We start from the raw sequence: 18,194 nt of genomic DNA on the forward strand, positions 1-18,194 counted from the left end.
GCACAGCCTCGCGGTTTGGCTCCATGTGGGTTCGACAGTGGAATGCTGCAGGTCGTTCTCGACGCTCTTCACTGACGCCTTCTCTGTACAATCAGCAAGCATCAACGATGTTGGTATCGCGGCGGAGAGAAGGGGGAAGCACGACCAGAGCCGGGGTTGGGTGCGGTGTCGAGAACGGTCCTGCTCTTTAGACGGGCAACACTTGGTCCTTTTGGTGTCAAGGAGTACCGCATGCTGGGACCATTGCTGAACGGACGAAAGTGGGGTTATTGTAGTGGTAGTAGCCACACGTCGGCATGGAAAGAGCACCTGACAGGTTGCGCAGGCAGGTACTTAATTCTATGCCACCTGGGCAGGCTCGGCAGGTAATGGTGAAATGGAAAGTTAAGGTTCATGGCGTGAAAAAATTGCGGGGAACCGCTCATGGTCGAGACTCGAGCACACCTGTAGCGACTCAGTATCAAGCGGGTGCGATCCTCAAGGATTCCGCGTGCGTCTCAGCGTCTCATCAGAAGCTTTTGGTCCGTCTAGAGCGTGCCTGACTGAGAGGTGGGGAAGAAGTACTGCGGTGCTATAATATGTTGTCCTTTCCGCTTGTTTTAGATCTTGTCTTTCTAGCAGCGGTGGAACCAATACGGCACAGTACTTCTCTCAACAATCTCGACGACACCGGCCATCATGGCGCGAGAAGATATTTCCTTCCAGACGGCAGACAATGTCACACTTCGAGGCTGGTTCTACAAGCCCAAAGATAGCTCGGGGCGTCTGCCCTGCCTCGTCATGGCGCACGGCTTTTCGGCGTTGAAGGAGATGGACCTCGACACATTCGCTGACTACTTCACCAGCAGACTCCCGCTAACATGCTTGGTCTACGACAACCGAGGATTCGGTGCCAGCGACACGAAAGAAGGGCAACCCCGCCAGGAAATCTTACCTGTCCAGCAGACGAGTGACTACTCTGACGCTATTACCTATGCCCAGACCCGAGAAGAAGTCGACAGTAAAAAGATCGGAATCTGGGGTAGCTCGTACAGTGGAGGTCATGTACTTTGGGTCGGTGCTGTGGACAAAAGGGTCAAGGCGGTTCTCTGCCAGGTCCCATGTGTTGACGGCTACTCCAACTTCCAGCGGCTGATTCGACCTGACTTTGTGGGCGGTCTTAATGAGATGTTTGAGCAAGGTTCGTCATGCCAGTAGCCCAGACCGCCGTGACCATGGTATAATTGCTGACGACAACACGTGTGCAGATCGTCACGCGCGTGCCGCCGGGAAGCCAGCAGGAACCCTCCCGGTGGTGGACGAAAACCCAGCGGCACCTTCTGCGTTACCGACGCCGGACTCGTACACCTTCTTCACAGCGTGGGGCAAGAAAAGTCCATGGAAGAATGAAGTGACTGTAAAGTCGTGAGCGCCGCCACCCGATCCAGACTTACGTGCTTCCCAACTGTGAGCCCAAGCTGATCTAAGCAGGATCGAGGCGTTCCGTGAATATAATCCATCGGCACATATCCATCACATCTCTCCGACGCCCCTCTTGATGACGGTGGCAGAGAACGACGTCTTGACGCCTACAGACCTTGCGATAGAAGCATACTCGCGGGCGAGGGAGCCGAAACAGCTGAATCTTCTTCCGGGTGGTCATTTTGATGGGTACTCCGGGCCGAACTTCGAGAGGAATGCCGGCACGCAGGTGGAGTTTCTGAGGAAATGGCTATGTTCGTAGAACTTGCTGCTGGTAGTTGACCGTCCTATCTGTAGCGTCGCGTGTTCTGCGAGGGACATGACCAAAACGCATGCATAGGAGTAATTGCGAACAAATTGAAACTCCGACTTCAAATTCAGAGGCAGAGGCAGTGATCGAGCGGAGTCGAAATCTTGGCATAGAATTCATGGATGTGAACTTTTTTGGAGTTCAATGTCGTGGTGATTTTGGGACTGAAGACTTGCGCCGTTCTGACACAGTATCCGCTGCTGCAGTCGATTCCCATGGCGCCGTCGCAGCTGAAGCAGCTGAAGGCTTCGCTGCGGGATAGCGGTGTCCTGGGTCCCCAAAAGTCGAAGAAGCAACAAAAAGCATCGGCTAAAGATGCACAGAAACGTTTGCAGCGGAGCGCCGCGCTCGAGGGCATTCGCGACAAGTTCAACCCGTTCGAAGTCAAGGCGCCAGCCCGACGGCCAAAGCATGAGTTCGTCAGCAGCAAGGAACAGAAGACCAGTATTGGTCGACCGGGAGTCACGCGTGGCCTGGGAGAAGAGCGCAGGCGAGAGACTCTGCTTCGCGAGATTCAAAGCAGGAACAAGGTCGGAGGGCTCTTGGATAGGCGCTTCGGCGAGAATGATCCTACGTTGACACCAGAACAACGCGCTGCGGAACGATTTGCCCGTCAAAATGAGCGAAAGTCTCGGAAGACGGCCATGTTCAACCTCGAAGATGACAGCGAGGAAGAGATGGCACTGACGCATGCTGGACGGTCGCTTGAGTTTGGAGAAAATGTGGTCGAGGACTATGAGAAAGACGATATGGACAGATCTAGCGACGATGACGAGCAGGAGCGACCGAGGAAGCGGATGCGGGTTGACGAGGAAGGTGCCTCTGAGGAAGAGCAAGTGATGCCGGAGCGCAAGAAGACCAAGAACGAAGTCATGCAGGAAGTCATTGCGAAATCGAAAATGCACAAGGCCGAGCGACAGGCTGCGAAAGCTGACGACGAAGACCTACGCATGGAGCTGGACAAAGGAATGGACGACCTGTACGAAGCAATGAGAGGACACAAACCACCACCGAGGCATCTGCCTACCCCTCCGAGCGACTCTGAGCCGCAGATGGACCCGAGTAGAGCCGCTATGCTCGCCGGAAAGAGCCGTGAGGAGGCAGAGAAAGAGTATGAGGCAAACATCCGGCAGATGAAGATGGATGCAAGATCGAAGCCATCAGTGAGAACAAAGACCGATGAAGAGAAGGCCGCAGAAGAGGCAGACCGACTACGAGAACTGGAGCGCCAACGGCAGAGGCGGATGCAGGGTGAAGCTGAGAGCTCAGAAGACGAGGACAACGAAGGTGAGCCAGCAGCGGATGCAGACGAGATTCCTGACGATGCCGAGGCGTTCGGTTTGTCTGCACCTGAGCCAGTCTATCGGCCAGACATTGATGTCGAAGACGAGGACGAGTTCGTGCTTGATGATCTAGTTGCGAGTGGCTCAGATCTCGACATGGCATCTGACCACGATGACGATGACAGCGATGATTCCCAGGCGGAAGACGCTGATGTAGCGGACGATGGAGACGATGACTTCATCAATGGCCTCGTCCTGCCGAAGCAGCCTCAGAAGTCGGAGAGCGGCAAATCAGCAGCGTCACGAAACGACCTCGCATTTACTTACCCTTGTCCGCAGTCACACGAAGAGTTCCTGGCGGTAATCGAGGGGAAGGATCTGGGTGATATCCCGACGATTGTGCAACGGACTCGTGCTCTGTATCACAAAAGACTTGCTGAGGGCAACGAGGAAAAGCTGGGAAAGTTCGTCCACGTGCTCGTCGATCATATCGCGTATATGGGCGAACACGAAGAAGTATTTCAGCAAGACGTGTCAGAAGCACTAATCCGACATCTCCATTCGATGGCAAAGAGCCAACCTCAAGAAGCCGCACGAGCATTCCGCATTCGTCTACAGACCATTTCCCAGCTGCGACCATTGAATCTGACGGCTGGAGATCTCTTAGTCTTCACGGCTGCCATGACCATATTTCCCACATCAGATCAGTTCCACACGGTGATCACACCTTCGTTGCTCGCTATGGGGCGCTATCTTGGCCAAGGATCGATCCAAAGCTTGAACGGCATCAGCAAGGGGCTGTATTGCTGTACGTTGTGTCTCCAGTACCAGCGACTTGCGAACAGATACGTGCCAGAAGCCGTCAACTACTTGGTCAACGTCTTGGCTATCCTATCGCCAGTCGTCATGCCTGAAAAGACTGCACAAGGGCAGCCACTGGGCGTTCTTGTCCGGCTTCCTGGTCAGTCACTGAGAATCACGTTGGACGTTCTGAAGGCGAAAGCGATGCCGACGGCAGGCTTCCAGACCCTTGTTTTGAAAGACGGCTTGCAACCTTCTGCAAGTATTCAACTCCTTCATCTTGCCATCAGGCTCGCCTATGAATTGTCAGAGCTCTGGTCTCAGAAGACCGCCTGGTCGGAGATTGTCGAGCCAATTCTACATGCCCTGTCCCATCTGCAGACCAGCAAATTGCCCCGGGACACTCAGACCCTGATCAAGACCACTCTCTCATCCCTCCAAACCAGCCAGATAGACGCCATCGCAAACCGCAAACCTCTCCTCCTACACAATCATCGCCCACTCGCAATAAAGCAGTCCATACCTCAGTTCACCGATAACTACATCCCGACGAAACACTACGATCCCGACGCCGAACGAGCACAGCTTTCGAAACTCAAAGCCGAGCACAAGAAAGAGCGCAAGGGCGCGATGCGTGAACTGCGCAAGGATGCCAACTTCATTGCGCGTGAGCAGCTGCGGGAGAAGAAGGAGAAGGACGAGGCTTATGACAAGAAGTTCAAGCGATTGGTGGCAGAGATCCAGGGTGAGGAGGGGAGGGAGGCGAAGGAGTATGAGAGGGAGAAGCGGAAGCGGAAGGGGAAGTGAGGATGAGACAGTAGTATCGCATCGTGATCGCCTCCAGAAGAATGCATCCTGCGGAAGCAGTAGCAATTGCCCGTGTCAAAATTTCCTCTTGAATGTTGGGACTCTCCCTGGCAGGTTACGGGTTGGACAATACAGCCTACTGGTCCAGGCATTCCTGCATCGTTCCTGCCTAGTCCGAGTGGTTTCCTTCTGCTTCTGTCTTTGTGTCTTCCCTCTAGGTAGATACATCGCTACTCCTACTCGCTGCAGCGCTTGCATGCCTGCCCTGCTAGGACCTGCGTCTTCGACTGAACATCTTGTCATCGAAACCATTGTGCGTGCCTCAGTGTAGCGTTCCACTCGAGAGCCTGTCCATAGCTCTACTACCTTCGCCCTCACCTGTCGCTGTCTCACGAGTCGGGACCCATCCCAGGGCATCCGCAAAAAAGCAAAAAAGGAAGGCCATAAGCACCGAGTATGATCAGTGCCGGGTTCGAACCGGCGACCTTGTCCGTGTTAAGGACACGTGATAACCAACTACACCAACCGACCGTGGGTTTATTTTTGTGAGGAAGTGTGCGTCACTTTAGCGCCAAACCTTGGTCACAAATTTATATAAAGCTTTATAGTCTCCGTGCCAGCTATCGCTTTTTCTGGTCTCACCTAGGTGCCAATCACGCCCGCTGTGCGTGCCCATGGGCAAGTCGGCGCAGCAGCGACAGCAAGCCACTACTTTGAGATGGTACGAGACACGGAAAGGATCTTGGCACTCTTCTGGACCGTTGCCATCACTGATACCGCCTGAGACTCAGCAGTTGTGACCTCGATGACGACGAGTGTGCGAATTGCAACACATCACCAGCAAGACGCACCGTGGAGCTGTGGTATAGCTTTGTTCGAGATCAGAATTCGCGTAGGATACGCATCACGACCGTCTGAGCACTGGTTTGTCTGTTACAAGGAAGCCGGACGCAGCCGTCACCGCCTTGCTTTCGGCTTTGCCCATCTACCTGGCGGGAAATTCATCAGCCTCTGCTTTCCTACCCGAAACATACTCGGCACCTCCGTCTCCTCAATCCTGACCTTGTCGTCTCTCACCATGCTCGCTAGCCCTCTCGCCGACAGCAGAATATGCAACATTCCGGCCCCGTTGAAGCCGGCGCAGATGTACCTGCCCTCTCCCTCGAGCGGACCTACATATGGGTAATTATCTGGCGTGCTACCCATAATCCCCGTCCACAGATGATCAATCCTAACCCCAGACTCCGCCCAGTCCCTATACTTCACCTTCAACAAATTCTCAAAATATTCACGGACCTCTTTCTCATACACCAGCGTCCCATCATCCACAGTCGCCACACAGCACGACGTATCCAAGCGAAACACCTCGTACGCGCCGCCGAACACGACTGAGTCATCCGGGCGCATGTTGAGGTAGTTGACTTCCCCGCTGGGTTCGTGGATGTTGTATGTCACGGTGCGGGTCTGCGTCGGACTGCTGCTGTGCTCGCGCAAGGCGTGGCAAGCGGTGCCCTTGCAGGGCATGATGACGTCCTCGTAGCTCGGCAGTATGCCAGCGGTATACGCGTTGGTCGCGAAGACGACTTTCCGGGCTCTGACCACGCCCCGATTCGTCTCGAGGGTGAAGTATCCATCGGAGCCACGAGTCTCGCTGACCTTCTGAACCAGAGTATTGGTCTGCAAGTCCACGCCTTGCTCGAGAAGTCGCTCAGTCAGCCCGCAAACAAATTTATACGGCCACAAGGACGCAGCAGGCACGCCGAACGCTCCTCCGTCAACGCCCTTGACACCCGTGATGCGTTCGATACCGTCCATACTCCACTCCTTCACACTCAACACTTGGATCTGATTCAGCACCCACAAACCCGTCTCCCTCTCCCTCCCAGCGTGCCATCCCTCAACATCCGCCCTCAGCGCCTCCACGCCCGCACCTTCACTTCCCAGACCGCACTATCCAGAATCACATCCCAGCTCCTCGTAACCAAAAACTGTGCCTCAGCACCCAAACCCTCCATATCACTCAGCGCCTTCATCGCGTCCAGCTGCGCCAACTGGTAAGCACCCAGCTCGATGGCCGCAGCAGCGGAGACGGTGGCGTGCAGGTGCAGGAGATGCGAGAAGGCGAGTTTGAGATGTCCGCCGTTGCGGCCGGTGGCGCCAGAGCAGAGGGTGCGTGCTTCGAGGAGGAGGATGCTCGGGTTTGGTTTGGGGTCTGGGATGCTTGGGAATGCGCTGTCGGCTTTGGGCGATGCGGAAGATGTGCCATTCATAATCGGAGGGATAGGTAGCGGATCCGGGTTCAGAATGCTATAAGCGACCGAGACGCCGGTCATGCCGGCGCCGATGATGAGGACATCGGTGTGGGATGGCAAGTCGGGAGTTGAGCGGTGGCTTTCAAGGGCGTGTGGTTTGCGCGCCAGTATGATGTTGTGCTTGTCTTGGAGGGAAAGGTGAGGTTGGAGGGGATGTGTGGTTCCTTTGTTGCTTTCATGTTTGCGGAAGCGGGTGTGGTCAGTAGGGTCTGTTGCGCGTGTGGCAGGTTGCGAAGCCCGATATGGTGAGTGACAATGTGTGCTATCTTATATCAACCTGCTCAAGGCACTCTCGACAAACCATCGCTCTCTGGTCAGCAGGACTTTGATCACCAAACGAGATACTTGCAGATACCCGCAGGCATAGGAATGCCGTCGCAGACAATTGAAACTGCACTGAAGTCGTAAAAGCAACATATATTGAGTATTTAAAGAGACTATCAGCGCGTAACGACTTACCTGTATACGCCATACGCTAGGCTCCAATTTGGACGAAGCTGATGATTGGAGATCGCGCACAACGCGCAAAGCAGACTGTCGATCATCTATGTGTTGTCGGGGTATTGGAAGCGTACAATGACGATGGAGATGAAGCAAAAGGACAATTGGAGAAAGTGGACGATATTGCAAATTGAATGCCACTGATCTGTGGAGCGAGTAAGGCAGGCAAGAATGACTCAGTGCTGCTATCGACCACGACCCTAGACATGATCAGATTCCTGGATACAGCTCTGTTGCGCCGCCCCGCCCTTCCATGAATCGGCGTCGCTGAACAGCGATAGCGATGTATCTGTAAGCGATCGCCAAAACGCAAGATAACTGTATGGTGACACAGCTAATAGTCGAGTGTTGCCTCACCGGATCCGCCCATAGGCCTTCCAGCGCCGTTCGATTGACCAGAGGGTTGAGCGTCGAGATCCTCGTAGCTCTTGATCGTTCTTCCCTGGATGGCTTCGCGAGGGCCGATGGCATTAACACCGTTGCCCATGCCGTCACCCCATTTGCCGCCACCGCCGCCACCACCCTGAGCAAAGAAGCCCGAGCCACCAGGAGGCCCATGCCTCGCACCAAGCCACCCATGTTGTTGTATCCGCGACCTTGATTGCGCGGAGCGCGGTCGTAAGGACCGGAGCGGTTGCCGAAACGTCCACCACCACGCCGAACAGGACCACCGGAGTGACCATTTGCCTCGAAGCCAGTCATATTCTGCATGAACTGATTCGCCATGTTCGACATGTTGGCCATAGCATTAGAGTTGAACATGTTCATGTTCTGCAGGCTGAAACCTCTCGGTGTGCCGCTGTTCAGATGATGGTTGGCCGGCAGAGGGAAGTGACCATTTGAGTTGGCATCAGATCGTGAAGGCGCAATGTGTGAGGGATCCAGGACGTATGTGTTGACGAGGTCCAGCTGTTTTGTGTTAGTAAAGCATTGTCAGTAGCTTAGCGAACTTACATCATTCTTGAGTGCCTTGTACCAGTCCTCATGCCTCTTCTCAACATGCTTCTTCCAGAAATGTTCTGCTTTGAACAGCTTCTGACATTCGGGCACTTTGCAACGATACTTGGCCTCGTCCTCCTGCTTGACGTATTTTGAAAGCTCTTCATCAACAGCCTCGTCGACGGGTTTGCCACCAATCTTCTTCAGATCGGTATATTCGGGTTCAAGTAGCTGCAAGACCTTTTCTTCGTAGGTCTTGACCCAATTGAATGCACGAAGCAGTTGCTGCTCACTCCGGTTGAATTTCTGTCGCTTCTCCTGTACAGGCGAATCCGAGCCATCGTCATTGCCGTTCTGTCGAGACTCTTTCTTGCCTGGGAAGGGATCACCGGCAGCACTTGCGCGAGCAGCGGCCTTTGCAGCGGATGTCAAGCCTGCTCTTGGGCGACGCAGATGACCACCTGGACATTTCCGGATGAGCTCGTGTACCGAGTCCGATTCGAATACGCAGTAGAGGCAGAAGTTGTGAACCCGACGAAGATACTCGATGAGCATATCGAGCTTCTTCTTGACCACCAGTAACTCCTCGTCGTCGTCATCTTCCACCTCTTCGCCTTCCTCACCTTCTTCTTCGAATTTGATCTCATCGTCGTTGTCCTCGAAATTGGACTTCTTGGCTTTTGGTGGAGGAACAATGAGACCTTGGCTGCGCATCTGCTCCACACGAGCGTCAATCTTGGCCAAGCCGCCAGTCATGTCATCTTTGCCCGACTCCGTGTCGAACTTGAAGACCAGTCGTCGGGCCAGCTCGTAATCGCGCTCTACACGCTCAGGAGCAGAAAACAGGTCCCAAAGAGCCTTCTTGCGAGGTACTGGAACGGTGCTGTGCACTCCCACATGGCAGACGAAGTCGCCGCGTATGGGATCTGTGATGGTCTTTGAGTCCACAAGCTCCATGGCGCGCTGTGTTGGGGCAGCCTTTGCCAATTCTGGCTTCTTCTCCTCTTCCTCACCTTCTTCACCTCTCCCATCGCCGCGGTCATTAACCTCCATGGCATCGGGATCTTCCTCGCCTCCTGGATGAAGCATGATCCAACCGATGCGATGGAATTTCTTGGATGGGTTGGGATCGCTGAGCGAAAGCCACTTGTAGCCGCCAGCATCCTGGCCCAGTTGCTCCTTGCAGAAAGCTTCGATGCTCTCGCGGCTAACGTTCGGCGCAAGAGTCTTGATGAGAAGAGCAGGCTGTTGTGCAGCTTCATCGCGAAGGTCTCCGCCTTTGGCAGGAACAAGGTCGAGCACACCAAGTACTTCGTTGCCACCGACCGCTTCGCCCTCTTCTTTCTCGACCATACCGCCAGCACCATCACTGTCGTTCTTGTAGATGCCTTCCAAAGTGAACTCGTCGAAGACACCGGCTTCGATATCCTTCTGCCATTGCTCGAAGGCTTCAGTGCGGAAGTCCATCAAACGTTTGCGGAAAGCATCTCTGACTTCTGGGATGTACCGCTCCTTGAACCACTCCTCGCCTTTATGCTGGTTGACGAACGCACGTGCCATCTTAACCTGGAAGTCTTGCTTGTACTGGTCATATGCTTCTTGGATTTTGGCGTGCTCCTTGTCTCGATCCTCTTTGGCCTCCCGTTCGCCTTTGACACGATCTGGACGACCGCCGGTCCTCTGACGCTCTTTGTCTTGCTTGATCTCCTGCTCCGTTCTCCACCAATCGCGGAAGAAGCTGAAGCCGACCTGCGTATCCATAGCGAGAGGATTTGTGAGCATATTGGCACGGATCTGTGGCTTGTCTGGTTCCTGGCCCGGCACATATCGATCAATGTTCGCAGCTGTTGGTGAGGGAGCTCGTCGACGATCGTCTCTCTCGCGTGGTGCCTGTCGTCGGTCATCGTTGGGCTCGCGCTCGCGGACTTGTCGGTCACGACCTGGCTGATACCGATCTATGCCTGCAGGTGATCTGGATCGTTCTCGGCCCCGTCTCCGATCCGGAGCTGCTTGCACGTTAGTACGTGCTGGATTGCTACGGAACAGACTTACGAGGAGAGCGCCGTCTGTATGTGTCGCCACGATCACCGCGATCACCACGGTCAGCATCGTCACGATGTCGGGGTGCTGGTCGCTCAGCAGTGGGAGAGCCATAAGCTTCGTAAGGATTCATCCTGGGAACTCAAGTATCGTGCCAGGTGTCGTGATCCGCAGGAGACGACCACAGGCTCCTGAGTCCTGACTCTCGGGCTATGTGACGACCTGATCAGTCATAGATCGACTGGAAAGTAAAGAGCTAGAATGGAGGAGTCGATCTGTTAGACATGGATCAGACATAAAGAGCAACGAAGCAGCCATGTTTGCTGCGAGAAGAAGATAATCATGATCAAAGAAGATCAAGCTCGATGGTGGGTACGATAGCAATCGCGATCACAGGTGAGTTTGATGTTAGGAGGCATGGGAGTTTGTTGTAATGATACAAGGTTGGCGGCGGTGCAAATAATGGCGCCGAAGAGGCATGGTGGTCGAGACGTGCAAGGACAACGTACAGATAGATGAATCGATGCGACCAGGTCAACTCTGGCGCGGTGGGTGAGAGATCGATTGATGGTAAGACGAAGCAGTTGCTTGCATCGCAGGTCAACAGCGCGTGTCGAATGTGGAGAAATGCGTCACGTGTCCGCGACCGAGCACCTACCCCTTCACACTTCACTTATCGAAGGCAGTTGCAGATGAGGTTGTTTGCTCCTGCCACAACCGACAAGATGTGACGCATCTTCGCTGGGGAGATCTTTCATAAACGACCTCTCCACCATCTGAGTTCACCACGACGTAGGCCTCGAGAGCGCGACTTGACCACAATTCTAGTTCATCTCAGACAACTAGGTGGGCAGATGAACAGTTGTCAGCACTTACACAATGGCAATGACCGGGTACATTGATGTCGTTCGAGCTTCGACATTCAATACCGCAGATTGGGTTACGTCCGTTGGCGTCGTCAATCCAGACTGGATCTGGCTCGCCAACGCCAACGTACAGTGAGTATTAGCCCACAACCCAATAAAGTGTTTCCTGTCTCACGACGCTCATAGTGTCGCTGCGTCTCGTGGATGGTTCAAGACCTACACTGCGTTCAAGTCCAAAGTGAAGACCTCACCTCGCCGGAACTCGAGCAGTTTCAGGGACGTCGTCGGCATTGGGACCGTGGAGATTTCAGTCCAACGAGACCCAAAGCTTACTGGTAGAGGATCTCAGAGCGTTCTCGTGTTCGAAGATGTTCTGCACGTCCCAGGATTCGTATGCAATGTTCTCGGCAGTCCACTCGCACACCGAGACTCCGACTACGTCATCAGTATCAGCGCTCCCATTTCAAAGCCTAACCTCCGGATCATGGATCTCAATAACCAGAAGCTCGCTTACTTTGAGGAGAAGACGAATCTTGACGTCCTCAAGCTCGGGCATATTCCAAATGGTATACGTCTGAGTCCATCAAAGCTGAGGGATGATGTCGGGTATCACATCGAACTTGCTTGGGACGAATCCGAGAAACGTCGCTGGATGAGACTCAAGGTCAGCCAGCAGCGCAGCCAGCAATGCACAGCCATCGCAAGCATACTGGGCATCAAGGACAAGCCTGCATCCGGATCCGGGCCTACTCTTACTGGCAGAACGCTCCATACACCGCCGAAGAGAAAGCATACCTCAAGAAGGGTTGGCGTGACGAGTTCCACTTCCTACAATTGTATCAGCTTAGCATCTACGACGAGGACGATCGTGAGGAAGGTCGAGCCATCCTACGCGCTTTCAAGGAACAGGACGATTGGGACGCAGTGGCACAGGAAGAGGAAAAGTTGTTGACTAATACTGACGTCGGAGCCGATCACGACTTCACGCCTGGTGAGATCAACGCACTACGAATACTCCGAACACTTCATGACGATTTACTGTCCCAGATCGTACGACGCAGAAGATCTTAATGACGCAGAGCCTGCACTTGGGATCTCGTGGCATATCCAGGGAGGTGTGTGACGCATTAGACTCTGGCACCACCATACGAACCAATTTCGTTACGCCTTCCATAGATAGTCAAGCAGCACGGATGCCCGCCTTCCAGACATTTATCACGCCATCCCCCTCCCACAAGTTTTCGAGCCCATCCAGCACGTTTCCCTTCACCAGCAACAGATCCGCCCTCTTCCCAACTTCAACCGTTCCTCGATCATCAAATCCCAACCGCCTCGCACTAACCTCCGTCGCACTATGCAACGCCTCCTGAACCGAAAACCCGCACTTCTCAACGTACATCCATAATTCCTGCCACAAGCTCGGCCCGATCGCCGTCCCCTGCAGACCAGCAACCGAGTCCGTACCAGCGGCAATGTCAATACCCGCCGCTTTCAGCTGTCTGATAGATTCGTAGGCGTGCTCTATGCTGGCGCCTTCCGCGGGAGCTTTGAGCGAGGCGAGCATGTTCTCTTTTTGTGTTGAGTCGATCAGGCCTTTTGAGGAGGCAATGTCGGCGAATTTCTCGCGTAAGGTTTGTTCTTCGCCTGTCAGGGAGGTGAGGACTACGAGTGTCGGGACGACGAATGCGTTCTTTTCCCTGTATAGAGAAATGATCGCTTTGGTCGGGGCTTGGTCGATGAATGTGTGTGCCTACCGCCGGGTTAGTCGAGCACACGCTGATTGAGTCGCAGACACTACCAGGCCGTCCGCGCCAGACTTCAAGATGATCTCTGTGTTCTCAATCGCAGTCGCGTGCCCGAGCACCTTCAGTCCATGCTTGTGAGCAGCATCGACGACGGCGGTCTGTAGCTCGAGTGTCGCCACTGGTATCGAGTTGGTTGGGAATGCTAGCGAACAGCAGTTCTCCTGCATGAGCTTGATGTAGTCTGCTCCTCGCTTCTTGTGGTCTGCGACGAAGTCGGCGGCAGTCTCTGCAGTAAGTTTTGGCCATTTGCTGATTGCTACTTTCAGCTGTGGGAAGTCAGAGCTAGTATCATCTTTGGGTGGCGTGGTGCTTACTTCTTCCGTTGGGTGATTCGCCATAACGATTGGGACTGGCCAGCCTCCGTCTTGATGTACAGGTCAGTATCACGGATAATGTGAGAGGACAGCCGCGAGTCGCGATTGATGCGCGATACCAGGCATGGTAGTGAGGGGCCAATGGGATGGCCATCCATTCATACCTATAGTAGCGCCTAGATGTGCGCTCTTCAACGACGACATAGTCACTGTTCCTGTCTCGCCGGCTTTCCTCGCAGCATCGAGCTCAGTCTTCAAGCGTTTCTGATGATCCCAGACATTCTCTGAGTCCGAGTGCATGCTTCGTGTTGGTGAGCTTTCAATGTCCTGAGACGTGAGCGTGGACATGCACTCACCAGCATACCGTAGTAACACCACATTTCAAAGGCCCTTTAAGTACACCAGCTATATCGGACCCCGGAGGCAGATGAAGCCCATAGGAGTGAATGTGCGCGTCGATGAGACCTGGTAGTAAGGTATGACCTCTGCCATCGATCACTGTCGCCCCAGCAGGATACGATGACGGCGAGACAGATGTCGTTGATACACTTTCGATGAGCCCGGACTCACTGTTGAAGATCACTGTTGCGCCCTCGCGAGCTGTTCTGCCATCGAAGAGGAGGACATTGCGAATCACAGTTTGGACCATGCTGTTCGACAAGATGCGGCTCTGAGAAGAGTCAACCCTGCTGGCGAGTGCACGGTCACCATTTGGTTGGAAGGAGAGCAGCTCGAGCCCAAGATGTTAGCAGACTCAAGCCATGCACATCGATGCAGGGGCGGCGGGGAAGCAGCAGTAGCAGCTGGTCTAGGTTCCAACGGTCCCTCAAGGTTCGCCCAGGTGGCCTTCCGTGAGACGGTACCTGCATTATGCTCATCTATGAGCGGTCTAAGATCGCTAGGCTATGCGGTTCTCGCGCTCTCAGGAATTGTTCCACCTGTCTGTCCTTTCGATGAATTGACGATCGATGAATGAAACGATCGTGGGGATCTGACTTCGCGGGGGAATGAATAGGGCAGGGTAGGCGCCAAGAAGACATGAATCGGTGGCAGGGGGAATGAATTGAAAGGCCCCATTCAGGACGCTGCGGCAGGATTTCTATTCAGGGCTGGCCCGCTATGTGGTCCTTTCGCGAAATGGCATCACTCAGGCTTGGTTCTTAACACCTTCCTCTCCTCAGTACCTTCGCTACCATCTGTATAGCATTCCCTTGTGACTGGTTTCGCAACTGAACGCTGAATCGCGCTATAACCCAAGTCATCATGGCACTTTCCCCTTCTGCTGCGTCCCCGCTGGTCGGGTCTCAGCGCAATCCATATGGCAACCGATCACCATCACCTCAGCAACCACTTTCAAAGAAGGACAAGAAGCGCAACCAGTACATGGCTCTCAGCGAAGAGATGCGCGCCAACTTCACAAGAGACCGAGATGTGCAGTACCGCGAACAGCTCATTACTCTACAAAAAGATCTCAACCTCATCACACACGCCGATGTAAATCAGCCAGAACCGCTCGACGACGATCCAGAAGTGATCGCACAAAACGCAAAGAACAATCCATACGCATCCGAACTGTCTGCGCTCGCGGGTAGATGGTATCCTGCCTTCGTACAAGAGGTCAACATGACCAAGGAAGCGAAAGAGCTGAATATCATCAATATCAATGTCTGCATATCTTCCTTTTCGAGATGGTGCCCGCAACTGACGATGACCAGAACAATCATGACAAGAAGCTGAAAATGCTTGAAGACGAGCTTGCCTACAAGATGCAGCTCGCCGAAACCGAATACAATCACATGATCAACACCCTCCGAGAACGACTCACGCAGCAGCTGAACTCGAGGAGACAACGCTTAATTAAGGATAAAGAGCAGCTCGATATCGCTGACACGAATGCTTTACTGCTGCATCCCAGCCAGTTCACCATCACCAACCCGGCGAGTCCTGCCGGTCAGACAAGTCGCAAGACAAGAACAACCAGAAGAGGTGATCATGACCTGAACGGTCTGGGCGAGTCTTCGAACAAGAGAAAGAGGAAATTCGTCGAGGAAGATGTCGGCTCTCCGGTCAGAAATGGCACCAGTACTCCAGCTGGTCGAGGAGGTCGTCCTGGCGATACTCTGGCACAGCAGCAACATCCTGTGTACAGTATTGAATCTCTCTTCACAGAGAAAGAACTCAACTTCCAATCACACCAGGCACAAATAGCCACCCGCCATTTCTTCTCGACATCACAGAAAGAAATCGATGCCAGCAAGCAAGGGAAGCGGAGAAAGGGCGATGATGGCGACGCAATCCCAGCCGATACTGATAGCTCAGTCGAAAACGATGACGAGCCCGGTTCGACCGGCATGGAGCGAACAGCTAGCCAAAATGTGCATGTCACTCGGTCGACGCGCACAAACGGCGGCATGAGTGGGCTGGCAATCCTCAGTGAGATGGCTGACAAGACCGCCACACGACCTGCTCTTCCTTACGCAACTTTGCATTCTCATCAAGCAAAGAATGGCACGTTCTTACCCAATGCAAGCCGGCTCGGTGATCATGAGATCGAAGAAGACCTCCAGAAGCTCATCGACATTCAAAGTCGCGAAGGAGATGCTTTGGACGAGGAATTGGCGAGAGAAGCAACCGCTCCAACTACGGTGTCACGCAGTCTGATGGCGCCTGACTTTCCGGTCTGGCTTGATGTGCATTTACGAGAGGTTGATCCACGCACATAGGCCCAGGACAAAGGGAAGATTGTTTGAGGCTGCGAAATTCTGCAGAAGGTCAGAAGTTGCCACGGGAGAATTTCTTTGTGAGACGAGGAACGAGATATGTGCTCGGAGCTACGAAAGATGTCAGCAACCACAGGCTGCATACCACAATCGAGTGCTGTCATAGGCATAGACGATACTACACATAGTACTCCGAGCAGTCATGAGAGATGGTAATACCAATCGAGCACGGCACCGCGATTCCTCTTTCCTTGACCTTGTCCGATGCGATTCCACAACAGCGCGGCAGGACATACCTTCGTACATCGCACTCCGCTGGGGAATTACTCGTTCAATCTTAGTGCCAATACTCATCCCTGCCTCCCCGCACTCCACAAAATGACATCTTCTTTCAAGCTTTAGCGGCGCTTTTTGCTCTTCTATTGTAACATTGAGCCGGGATCGCCACTCTTACCGCTGCAAACGTCCGCTTTAGAAGCTGCCGTGAGAGGCCGTCGTGACCACCATCGCTTAGGGCGTGCACGAGATGCGTTGATTCCCCCGCCTGAGCAGGCGGACCGAGGTGTGGAAGCTCAGGCAAGCTCTCTGCAAGCTCGGATTTAGGTCCACAATTCAGGCACAGGTAGGTAGCATGTGAGCGACACACCAAAAAATTCACCGGCAGAGCTCGTGGGGATGATATACCGGCGCAAGGTGCTGCTCTGGTGTCTGCTCGCCTCTTCTGCAGCTTCTCTTGGATTTGCAGCCAGATCATTGTACGGAGAATCGCTCACTCAACGTCCCGTCATGTATTTCAAGTCGCTACTGGCTGTAGCCAGCTTGGCTTCTGCTGTTCTCGCACAGGATTCTCATCTCCAGGAGTACACCATTCAAGTGGAGGGCATTACGGCCAAGTTCATCCCGTACGGAGCTCGCCTCACGTCTTTGCTTGTTGCGGACCGAGATGGCAGCGAGCAGGATGTCGCGCTTGGGTATGACGACCCAGCTCAGTACATCATTGATACTGAGACTAATCATACTTACTTCGGTGAGCTTCATCAAGCCAACTGTGATGTGTGCGCTGACGAGTATGTACAGGTCCCGTCGTTGGACGCTACGCGAATCGCATTCGCAACGGCACATTTGACCTGAACGGGCAGACTTACAACATTCCCAAGAACGAAAACAACGGCACTGACACGCTACACGGCGGTGACGTGGGCTATGATCAGCGCAACTGGACTGTGGTAGCCAGCAACGACAGCTCTATCACATTCAGTCTCCTCGATACAGGCTTCGAGGGCTTCCCGGGGACCGTCTTGACCATCGTCTCGTACGCGGTCTCGGTATTCCCATCCGGACCTCAAGGCGAGTATCGGCCTCGCTTCACATCGACAATCACTGCACATGCATTGGACGAGCCTACACCGATCATGCTGTCCAACCACATATACTGGAACCTCAATGCCTTCAAAGCTCAAACAATCGAGAACGATACAACACTGTGGATGCCGTACGCAGACCGCTGGATCAAGACAGATGGCATCCTCATTCCTACTGGCGAAATCGGCACGACTGCTTCGACGCCAGGACTCGACTTCACCTCTCCCAAGACCATTGGCGAAGCCATCGCAGACGCAGAAGGCCTTTGCGGTACCAACTGCACTGGCGTTGACAACGCCTTCATCAACGACAGACCAGTCTACGTTGGAAGCGACACCAACTTGAAGGTGCTCTCCCTGTGGTCAAATACCACCGGGATTCTGATGGAGCTGAGCCACAATCAACAAGGCACGCAGATCTACACCTGCAACGGCCAAGGCGGTCCCCACCCAATACCTATCAAGAAGTCACAAGCCGACCGTAATGGCAACAGCACAGGCTCTACTGAGTACGTGCAGAAGTACGGCTGTATTGTCATTGAGCCGCAAGCGTGGATCGACGGGATCAATCATCCAGAGTGGGGTGTAGACAAGTACGAGATCTTCTCGCCTGAGACTGGGCCGCTGAACTTCTACTCGACTTATGACTTCTCGACCTTTTGATCGCGCAAACG

General features: G+C 53.9%; 7 protein-coding genes across 7 annotated transcripts; 5 read left to right on the plus strand and 2 right to left on the minus strand.

Moving 5' to 3' along the window:
- Positions 1-678: 678 nt before the first annotated feature.
- On the plus strand, positions 679-1,723 carry AB675_4745 (putative 31.7 kDa protein in traX-finO intergenic region; the record flags this gene model as incomplete). Its single annotated transcript, XM_018144905.1, has 3 exons — positions 679-1,180; positions 1,248-1,404; positions 1,471-1,723. 3 exons carry the CDS (start codon positions 679-681, stop codon positions 1,721-1,723), a joined length of 912 nt encoding a protein of 303 aa, XP_017995537.1.
- A 263-nt stretch (positions 1,724-1,986) lies between these two features.
- Positions 1,987-4,662, plus strand: AB675_4746 (putative nucleolar complex protein 14; the record flags this gene model as incomplete). Its single annotated transcript, XM_018144906.1, has 1 exon — positions 1,987-4,662. The coding sequence occupies one exon, from the start codon at positions 1,987-1,989 to the stop codon at positions 4,660-4,662; it is 2,676 nt and encodes an 891-aa protein (XP_017995541.1).
- A 957-nt stretch (positions 4,663-5,619) lies between these two features.
- On the minus strand, positions 5,620-10,587 carry AB675_4747 (Zinc finger protein; the record flags this gene model as incomplete). The annotated part of the gene is made up of 6 exons (XM_018144907.1): positions 5,620-6,558; positions 6,609-7,138; positions 7,833-7,998; positions 8,043-8,384; positions 8,430-10,420; positions 10,467-10,587. The coding sequence occupies 6 exons, from the start codon at positions 10,585-10,587 to the stop codon at positions 5,620-5,622; spliced, it is 4,089 nt and encodes a 1,362-aa protein (XP_017995605.1).
- A 746-nt stretch (positions 10,588-11,333) lies between these two features.
- Positions 11,334-12,391, plus strand: AB675_4748 (uncharacterized protein; the record flags this gene model as incomplete). The annotated part of the gene is made up of 3 exons (XM_018144908.1): positions 11,334-11,452; positions 11,507-11,984; positions 12,083-12,391. The coding sequence occupies 3 exons, from the start codon at positions 11,334-11,336 to the stop codon at positions 12,389-12,391; spliced, it is 906 nt and encodes a 301-aa protein (XP_017995617.1).
- A 109-nt stretch (positions 12,392-12,500) lies between these two features.
- On the minus strand, positions 12,501-14,088 carry AB675_4749 (uncharacterized protein; the record flags this gene model as incomplete). The annotated part of the gene is made up of 4 exons (XM_018144909.1): positions 12,501-13,070; positions 13,119-13,489; positions 13,604-13,740; positions 13,796-14,088. The coding sequence occupies 4 exons, from the start codon at positions 14,086-14,088 to the stop codon at positions 12,501-12,503; spliced, it is 1,371 nt and encodes a 456-aa protein (XP_017995578.1).
- A 614-nt stretch (positions 14,089-14,702) lies between these two features.
- On the plus strand, positions 14,703-16,162 carry AB675_4750 (uncharacterized protein; the record flags this gene model as incomplete). The annotated part of the gene is made up of 2 exons (XM_018144911.1): positions 14,703-15,104; positions 15,155-16,162. 2 exons carry the CDS (start codon positions 14,703-14,705, stop codon positions 16,160-16,162), a joined length of 1,410 nt encoding a protein of 469 aa, XP_017995536.1.
- Positions 16,163-16,945: 783 nt separating this feature from the next.
- AB675_4751 (Aldose 1-epimerase) lies at positions 16,946-18,183 on the plus strand (the record flags this gene model as incomplete). Its single annotated transcript, XM_018144912.1, has 2 exons — positions 16,946-17,186; positions 17,237-18,183. The coding sequence occupies 2 exons, from the start codon at positions 16,946-16,948 to the stop codon at positions 18,181-18,183; spliced, it is 1,188 nt and encodes a 395-aa protein (XP_017995568.1).
- Positions 18,184-18,194: the final 11 nt, after the last annotated feature.

The sequence above is a fragment of the Cyphellophora attinorum genome (genome assembly GCF_001299255.1).
Source record: "Cyphellophora attinorum strain CBS 131958 chromosome Unknown Contig38, whole genome shotgun sequence".
NCBI lineage: Eukaryota > Fungi > Ascomycota > Eurotiomycetes > Chaetothyriales > Cyphellophoraceae > Cyphellophora > Cyphellophora attinorum.